Genomic DNA, 9,908 nt, shown 5'->3' with positions numbered 1-9,908 from the left:
ATGGCCTTCCGTGTAAGGACTAAGCTCGGTCTGAATACTCCTATCTTCTGGTGAAAACTCAGGTATCCTTTTGCTCGTACTGCTCGTACGCGAGACTCGTCGCTTACCTGGTAGATATCCTGGTTATTTCGTCGGTCGTAAACCACGATTCCACTCGAAACCATCTCTGACACGCTTCCAATTCGATTTAGTTTAGCGTAGGTTTTTGCAAACACAAATAGAACGCGACACACAAGACCCATCAAACGTCTGTTACACTGTTTGATCGATAGAAATACTGTGGAATCTTGTTACAGTGTTCCTTGGAACGAATGGGATAAAGATGCTCCTCCAATCGACGATACTGTTCTTCGACTTTTATTCTCACGCGTTTAGTGCCGAAAAATCCTTCGTTTCTCCGATATGAAATAGGATCGACATTCTTAAGCAAGTTACAGTAAAGGAAGGAATGTTAAGATTCAAAATTCGTTATAAATTAATTCTGTATCGGAACTATCTCTTCATTTGATTTGAGGATTAAATATTTTGCATCATCTTGTTGGACATTTAGAAAACATTAGTATCATTATTTACACAGACTAATAGCAACGAAGTTAATATTAGTGTCTTCGTGTCTTACGAAACATTGCGAATCTATGGCTTATTTTCAAAGTGTCTTCAAATTTATCAGACTATTCCCTTCGTCAATTCTTTCATGCTTGAAATACATACTTCTTTTTTTTTATTCGAGCGACATAAAAATCAGAAAAACAAGAATGGACTTGTCTATTTCCTCCACATCGGTCTGCAAATGAAATCGGAGTAAAATTCCTAAGAAATTTTATTGTTCGATTATCTTGGACATAGAATTTTTTTTTTTATTATTTTATTGCAATTTTACAATTTGTCCAGTGGGACATTTGGCAAAATATTATATCTTAAATATACATAGCATGTGAATGGTTACCCCCTGCGGGGTAAATTCCTTAAGGTTTATTATATTTCCCTTCCGAACTTTCTTCGGCATGAAACCAGACTAAAATTTCTAATGAATCATCCTTTTGAATTTCCATTGTATTTTCGGAACACCTGGTCGTAATTAGCTGATGAAACTAATGATGATCTCTTAAAAGGTTGTTGGGTAGTTATTGTTGGACAGAAATTCCTAAATATTTCTAATAAATTACGCTTAAGAGCCGATGTTGGTCGCACAATTTTGCCACTCACATCGCTAGTAGAAAATTCGAATATGAACGAGTTGGTCTTCGATGTGACGCATAGCAAGGAATGTCGCAGACAAATAGCGTCTCGATTTACACACGTAAATATCATAGGACTCGTATTGCGGAAGGATACGCGTTTCGCACGGGAGACGTAAGTCTAAAAGGGTGTAAACGTGACATAGAATAGTTTAATCGGAAAATTCCGTTGTCGAAGGAACCGTTATCTTGCGTGCGGCTGGTCGGCGAGGAAAGCGTGGAATTTTACAAGGGAAGAAGGAGCGTATAATGTGTTTATTGTGTAGTAATCTTAACAATCGACTGACGAAGTTTCTACGATACCGTGAAAAACGGTACCCGCTCAACCGGCCCAAATGGCCTCTTACATAATATTGAGCAACAATTTGTTGTTTTCCCGACGTGCGTCGTTGATTCACGTAGGAATCGAACACCGTAGGTAAAGAACGGGACAAGCAATTTTTAAATACCATATAGCCAATTTTATTTTATTACTTAATTCCTTACCAAGGTTGTCCCTTTACGGTTGTGGTGTTAAATATGTATTTTTGTATTGTACTGGACATTTCAAACACGATTGTTTCCATATTGCCTACAAAATTGTATAGTTTTGCTAGTAATTTTTATGAGACAATGTTATGTGTTGGGACAAGTAGTTTTCTTTTCAATCGAAGACTGTAATACCAATTTCAAAGCTCAGTTGATTTTCAAAAAATGTTGTGTCATCAAAATCGTTCTCTTATTTTCTCCATTCTGTTTAAAATATCGAAGGTACAAAAATATTCCTTGTCTTAATACCTTGTCTTTCAATCGTCGTATTAAAATGCTTCTGCTTAATCAAAACTGACGTTAATATTAGATAATCAACAGATACGTAGTTATCATGTTTTCTTCCTGTGATGTTCAGTTGTATATATTAGCCACCAAGTGACATTGAAATAAAAATTCAACGACGATACAGCATCTCACATTTTCCCTGTGTGCTCTTCAATTATATAATTGCATGCTTCGTTATGATAATATCCACTTACCATTATTGATTTATATCCGAATCAGAGTGTTTGAAAAACGCGAATATCTCTCATCTAACATACAAGAAAATGAGGAGACAGATTCAAGACTTTCGTTGGAAATTACTTTCGAGCGAAGGATAACGAGTTACGAAACGTTGTCGAGGACGAAATTGCGTAGAGGAATAAATTGTGATGCTTCTTCTCGAGGAAACAGATCGAAAACGTAAAAAAAGAAAACGAAGAGTTTGCAGCAGTAAGGAAGCAGCTCCCATATTTAAATAGAACTGACTGCGAGAGAAAGAAAAATGTAAGTTCCGTATCCAAAAATGCCTTACTTTATCATTGCAAACATTAATCGTCTATGAATTTGTAACACGTTTGGAAAAGTGATTCGATGTTGAGTTGGTTTTCGTTGGTTTGTTCGCAACACTGGGGAAAGCACTTACTGCAACAACCTCTTCAAATATGTTCTCTTCGAAACATTCGTTTCAGTGAAAATTGAAGCTTGCTTTAATAACAATTTGGTAATAATTGCAGCAATCCTTTCGAAACGACTCGTACTCGATCTGCAAACGCCGCCATGTACATACTCGTGGATTACTTGCAAACATGACTTTACCACTATCCTATTCCAACGATTGTTAGCAGCGGCGTGAAAACTCGCTAGAGTAGAAACGAAGAGTCTAACGCATGATCATCCAATTTGTCGGCGAACTTTTGTGCGCGCGATTGCAGGTTATAAATACAAGACGTAACAGCAGACGTTTATGATCGCGATACTAGACGGTTAATTTACGACAACGGTCGGGCTCGAACTGTTCGCTGTCTCTTTCGAGGAGAAGCGGCGCGTACTTCTTAATCGGGCAGTGTTTCAACTCGATGCAATTTGGTATACGGTCCAGTAAGATTCGATTTATTGTCGCGTATCTGTATCTCGAAGTACAACTCCGCAGCGAAAAGTAGAAACTTGTGTTATCCAAGTTGTTTCGAGTCATTTTCCTTGCGTTATCAATCGTCTAAGCGACGAATACCGCGATTGATCGACGACAACGATCCGTTATCTAAAGCGAGAAAGTAGTGAAACGACGTACATGCGTCTGGTGTATGGCGTCTTAGATCGTTTCCTTGCATTCGTCGCAGCTTCGAAAATATCCTCTTGAACGGTCGTTATTCGCGCGTCAGATACAAAGAATTGGTCAATTGATAGCCAACGGAATCGATGCCTCGACGCGTTTCTAACATGCTCGCGTCAAACGTCTCGCATTCTTATTGCATCCGCGCTGAAAATGAGTCGACCTTTATCTTTCCGGTTCGGGAAGTCACAATATCTTCGTGATTCATCTGGACGGTTCGTTGTTCGATCGGTGGTGTCTCCATGCCGCGGCAAAAGTTTCTACGAAAGCTAGGTCAGTTTCGGGTCTTTTCGGGTTTCCCGTTTATCTAGCGATCAGCTTGAGTCACCACGATGACTGTATACAGCAGTCTAGACGTTGCGCGCGATTATTCGTAGCCTATGCAAGGATAGCGTCGTGGACTGCGGCTTGGAACGCGCGAGTACCATCGCAAGCAAGCGCAAACTCGGTGAAGTCGGACTTTCGTTTCGTTGGTTCGCGCAACTTGCACGGATAGACAAGACAGCGAGCGAGCGAGAGAGAGAGAGAGAAGGAGAGAGAGAGAGAGAGTGACTCATCGCCAGTCGCCAGTCTATATTGCGATAGAAACAATAGCTGTCCACGTTTGGAGAGTCACGGCTGTGCCATGAGAGTGGATTGTTTCACAAATCTCAACCACTCGTCGGTCACGAAAAATCACGATAGATTAGGTACGCTAATCGCGTTGTTTGCTGGTCGGCGCCTACTCGCTTTTTTCCGTTATTGTGTGCCGTCGCTTCGAAACGATTATACGCGAGTCGTTCGTAGATAAGTCGAGAGAGATCAACGACGACGCTCGACAACGCGACTTTGCAATGCAAAGATCGTCCGTTGTGTTCGATGTATCATGTTTATCACGGTGTCACGAGCCAACACTATTGCCTCTTATTTATTCTTTCTTCGTTCTTTTTAATTGATGGCTACGTAATTGTCTGAAAAGTTGGGTCCGTTGCTGAACTTTGCAATAACCAATCGACATGGTAATATATAAAAGTCGACTGATCACGAATAGTAAGCTGAAACTCCTTCGATCCGCTATCTGCTACGTTCAGCTATTACGTAAAGTTGCTACTCTTATTACGACGTACTTCGGATGGCGCTTCGTTCTTCAAACACCGCTAGTCAAGGAGGACGTCTATTCACATTTTTCTTCGTTTTCACCAGCCCTGTTTTTCGTCCGATCCAAGGTGTACTACCGAAATTCGTCGTCGAGCCAACAACTGACTTTTTTCACCTTCTCGCCAACCATCGCCGGCCATCCGCTGGAATTATACTACGACCCACATTTACGATCGTTCTTCTTTTCTTCGTTCTCTTACCTGGCGTGACGAGGTACCGTGAGACGAAACTTTCTAGCCCTGCTACTTACTCTTCTCCACTGATTTCATCTTATAAACTTGACGATCGTCGAGAAGAGCGTGCAGGGAGAGAATAGTTTGGCACAAAGACGACGCGACGGTGACGAGGCGATTCGCGTTCAAACTTAGCTCACGACCAACGAGTCGCGAATTCGTAGTAGCTTTCGAGTAGTTTTGTACATGGCTTCTAATTAATTTTTAGTCAAACGCCGCGAGAAACGTGATATATTGGGAAGATTTCAACGAAGAATAGATTCGTGATCTATTGATACCACACGTAATCTGTTGACGCGCTAGCATTTCAATAGGCAAAATTATCAATCCCATTCTTTATCAGTTTCTCGATTTCATTATCCAGCTACGCTATTAACGTTCAATTCTCAGAAACTCAGAAACAAGTGATCCACTTTCATAAATTCACTAGTCGTAAAAATAACATAAACGATAAAAGCGATCCTGCGGAGATATCTGAATGAAGACTTTAAACGTCTCTATTCGATGTTAAGATCTTAGAACAATTGGAACATGTGTTTGGCCATATTCTAAATGTTTATGTAGATTTTACGAAGTATCAGATATTTATCAGGGACGGTAATGGATTTTTTGAGTCACGTCGGTATATATTGTTTATTTCGGTTTAATTTTAGCAGAACGTTTTGTCCTGGTTATTAGGCACAATTATGAAGAGTTAATTAGTAGAGGAACTTTAGTAGAGAAAACTCACCCACAACTTTGACAATACAACGAAAATCGCAACTTTTTGATCGAATTACACCAGGGTCTCCCTGTAAAATAATTTACCAGCTAATAATATTAGTGATTTGACAAGTTACAAGTTGTAGACTCCTCTTTTGCTACTCTACTTTACGTGTATTAATCGGATAACTAATCGTTTGTACAATTCGGTTGCAAGATTTAATTCCTTTTAGTAATTTGTTATTGTTGTATAAGCGAACTTATTGTATCTTACGATTTGTAAAATTTCGCTGATATTAGTCGACTGGAGTAGAAAATCTCAGATGCCCAAGTGCTTCTGGACTATAGTGTACAATATAAAATACGATTGGATATCGCGTTGTCTCTGGTGCACCAATTAAACAGAACTCTCTCTCTCACCGAGTAACGAGACAGTTAACATAAACGTAACTGTACTTGGTGGTACCGTAGATCGTTCATAATACGGAGCAACACTATTTCTGACAAGTAGCACTATAATTAGAGCACGTCGTGCACACGGATGAAGAGGGATAGCCGGAAGAGGGAAAGAGAAAGAGAAGATCGTGGACATGTGTTAACGCGTGTGGAGGTGCCGCGGGGGCGAGAACCGAATCGGAGCTAACGAAAGTTTCCAAAACATTCGTCACGTGCCGATCGATCCGGGACGCGGTCGACCGAGCCACGGTATTTCTTTGTCGTGTTTCGTTTTCCTTTTCCACACCGGGATACACCTACGTATTATGCCACTCTCGAGTTTTACTTTGCTACGTGTAACGTCTCGCGCGTGCACCTGCGAAGCTTTCTTTCGCGATCGATAAGAGGAAAGAAAGGCACAAGCGTTATCTTATCTAAAGCTTAATTTCATAAGTGCAAGTTTACCGGCGCTAGAAACGAGCGCTCCAGAAATCGATCGCTTCGTATTCTCTATTTCCTGAAAGTATGTCCGGAATTTTCTGGAAATTATGGGAAATTTGATTTCTATAGCTGAATCTGGCGAAACAGATGCGATTTTCACGTAGGAAATTTTCACGATTAATAACGGAGTATGTAGAAGCGTTAGCTCGAGAGAGACCAACCCAATATGTTTGCCCTGTTGCAGCTACTCGGAGTGTCAACGCGCAGAAACCTGATATTCGGTAGATGCCTTTTGAGAGCCGCTGGCCCGAATCAGCGTGGAACCATACAAAGGCACATGTACGTGAAGGAGATTCTAAAATATTCATAGTCGTCGTGGTCGGCTGTTAGTTGCGTACGTTTTTATATATCGCGCGTCGCCTCGTCGCAATGGTGGCGAGCCGTGGGCTCCTCTCTCGGTTCGCCTAAATCAGAACGACGCACGATGGGTCCCCTCTTTTCTCTGGCTCGATCTCCCACTGCTCGCAACAACATGCCTCGGAATAAAATCCATCCACGAATATACGGAAACTCTTGCCGTTATGTATCCTCTTCTATTCTCTATCCTCCATTTGCCGTTGCTTTGTTCATTTTCGTTTTATTTTTAGTTTTGCTGGCGCTTTTCCGTTATTTATCATTTGCTGTCGAACCGGAAACAGCGGTATATCGCCTGTTAGCTGACTTATTGTACGATTAGAGAGACACAATTGTAGATCGTAGGAACGAGTTTCGCGCATCTCACTCTATCAAACTGGCGATCAGAACCGCTCTCTGTCAGCCTTTTTCCGATTCGAGAAACGTTCCAACATTCGAACGCTCGATAACGTCTTTACCTCGCGAAGAACGATCGTGTGAAATAGTAACGATCGTGTTTCCCTTTGTCATTGCAGGGAATGTGTGACATGTTCATCCAAACACAGCAGACGAGTAGCGTCAACGGCAGCAGCAGCAGCAGCAGCAGCAGCAGTAACAACACCGTTCACCACCACAGCAAGAAACGCAAGTTGGAGTACAACGTGAGTCAGCCGGTGATCCAACACGCATTGGTTCAATCGACCGGCGACTACCAATTAGACAATACCGGTCTGCAACAACGGTACTCCGTGAACGGTGCTAATACCGCATTTAGCTCGCTGCACAACAATAATGCGCTGCAGAAGAGTAGCCCGAACCAACAGACCCTGGTACGAGCCTCGACGATCAAGCTCTTAGACACGTACCAACGCTGTGGCCAGAAGGTTGGTGCCACTTCCACCGATTTTCTCTTACCGATAATTCTTTTCTGACCCGCGTGATCGCGTCGAGGAGAGTCGACTTATCCTCGTCTCGATCCCTCTTTCTCTTGGTCTCGTTGCTCGTTAGCTTTGGCGTTCATGCTTCCGTCGTCGTAGAAGACGAACGCTGGTCGTACGTCCGTACGTTTTTAAGCGAATTCTTGCTGTTTAAACTCTATATCTATCTTCCTTGCTATTGATACGCTCGATGAGACGCCGCTTACCGCTTGAAATCGCTATAAATAACTATTAACGGTGAAGCCATTCTCCTCACCTAAAAACAACCCGAAGAAGACTTTCTTCCACGGTTTTGTTTGTCGGGACGTGTCCCGATAGGAAACAGAGTCCTTATGCGTGTTATTTATGATTGTTATCGTGAAATAAAATAGCCTCGGTTTCATTTCAAGCGTTTGTTACATCGTTCAAGGGGACATGCCGACATCCTGAAATCCTAGAGATGTATCCTTCCAGGTGTTTCTCGTTCTCTTCGCATCGCGTCCTGTCTCGTTCAGCTTGGTTCGAAGCCAGCGATTTCTACTACCATCTAGCAGAACAGAGTTAATCCGTTCTTTATCCGTGTATATACTTTATTTCGTCATCCAGAGTTGGTTTTGTCTGATAAGAAAACTTGCGTCTACCAGTGGTATTTGTCTCTGCTTATTTTTCACCATGCTGGTTTCCGCAATCGTTCATGATACAACTCGTTACGATCGCTAAAAATAGTGGCGCGTTCTTTCCTTTCGCGAGCGAACGGTCACCGTGCTCGCCATTTTTTCTCCATGACCGTTCGAAAATCGACTTTGTCATCTGGCCACGTTGGCTGTTTCGCAGAAGTAAATAGTGGCTTTCGACGACAGCGATTCGTCGAATCGTTTGGAAAAAGAATAAAAAAGGAGCCAAGAGAGTTGTACTAAAAGAGAGAGAAAGAAAGAAAGAAAGAGAGAGAGAGAGAGAACGTACTATCCGCGGAATGATAATCGTCGGCGTTCAACAGCTACGGATTAATATCGTCTAATATCTGTCATGAGCCAACTTTCACAAAGGTAGCTTCGTTTCGCACGGACATACAGAGCCGTAAACGATTTTTGTCTTTGCGTATCTATCGTATTAAATGCTTCGCAAATCGATACGATGCTATTCTAACGGATAATTAGGGATATAATTGATTTTCGTTGATCCTCTTCGATCGCGAAGATATTGTAAGCAAGTACAGATGTACGAGCGTTTCTCAGAAATTTTTCCATGTGGCGTAGTTAGATATCGATTGCCGTCAAGGCTTTCATTTCATATTTCATGACCGGCCATCGTGATGTATTTCCGCTATAGTGTTCGAAGTTTCTTAATGCTTGCTAAATCTCAATGTCGAAGATCATCATCGAAACGACGTCAATTGATGTGTATGCAAAAAACCATTACGTGGAACATTAATAACTAAATTTTCCTTCATATTCTACTGACTACACATCCCGTACGTGTTTGAAACTAATTTTTAACAACGCGCGAATGTCTGTGTGTATGTGTGTATTTATTTAACAGACGAGAGTCATGTTATTCATATTACATCGATTCTTATGGATTGTGTTTTGGATTTGTGTTGCCTCGGCTTGGATTCATCAAAGTTTCGTCCTGCGTGTGTTCGTGGTTATCGTCCCTACCCATCTAAAGCTATCAAAAACTACCTACGATCTCTTAACGTCCAAATATTTTTGTATAAGGTATATTCCTCCTACAGAGAAAAACTTGGTCGAGGGAGGGTAATGGTGACGGCCTGGCAGTCCACTCCGCCAACGCGACGAACGCAGTGGGTAGTACTGTAGTGTCGCAACATCATAATCAACAGCAACAGCAGCTGCAACAACAACAGCAGCAGCAACAACAACAACAACACAAGCAGACAGGCATGACGGCACATAGCAAGCAAGTAACCAACGCTGCCAATGGAGGCGGTGGCAGCAACCCCCAAGGAGATGGAGATTACCAGTTGGTACAGCACGAGGTTCTCTATTCTATGACTAATCAATATGAAGTCCTCGAGTTTTTGGGCAGAGGTACTTTTGGACAGGTAAAAATTTTTTTTTTTACTCTCCCATATAAACCGTGCTATTTCTATCTGTTCATAGAAACTAAACGACATTTTGCCTTTGTTCTGTCCCTAGGTCGTAAAATGCTGGAAAAAGGGAACCAATGAAATAGTTGCCATCAAAATTCTGAAGAACCATCCATCGTATGCGCGCCAAGGGCAGATTGAGGTGAGTTAGGATGTGATTTATTAGTCAGTTTTGTT

The 9,908-nt window shown here is 41.9% G+C and overlaps 1 protein-coding gene across 11 annotated transcripts in view; it reads left to right on the top strand.

Annotated features, from left to right (window-relative positions):
* LOC122573961 (homeodomain-interacting protein kinase 2) overlaps positions 1-9,908 on the top strand; it is a 39,015-nt gene that overhangs the window by 4,686 nt on the left and 24,421 nt on the right. For 9 of the 11 annotated variants that reach the window (XM_043741072.1, XM_043741034.1, XM_043741013.1 and 6 more), the window contains exons 2-5: positions 6,556-6,650; positions 7,241-7,588; positions 9,357-9,686; positions 9,781-9,873. In XM_043741072.1, the coding sequence (XP_043597007.1) occupies positions 6,597-6,650; positions 7,241-7,588; positions 9,357-9,686; positions 9,781-9,873 (825 nt within the window). In that variant the 5' untranslated portion in view covers positions 6,556-6,596. The remainder of the gene's footprint in view (positions 1-6,555; positions 6,651-7,240; positions 7,589-9,356; positions 9,687-9,780; positions 9,874-9,908) is intronic. The other 2 variants (XM_043741067.1, XM_043741074.1) reach the window with 2 other exon arrangements.

This window comes from Bombus pyrosoma, linkage group LG2 (assembly GCF_014825855.1).
Source record: "Bombus pyrosoma isolate SC7728 linkage group LG2, ASM1482585v1, whole genome shotgun sequence".
Lineage (NCBI taxonomy): Eukaryota > Metazoa > Arthropoda > Insecta > Hymenoptera > Apidae > Bombus > Bombus pyrosoma.
The sequence above is the reverse complement of the archived record's forward strand: the minus strand, read 5'-3'. Positions and strand labels throughout refer to the sequence as shown.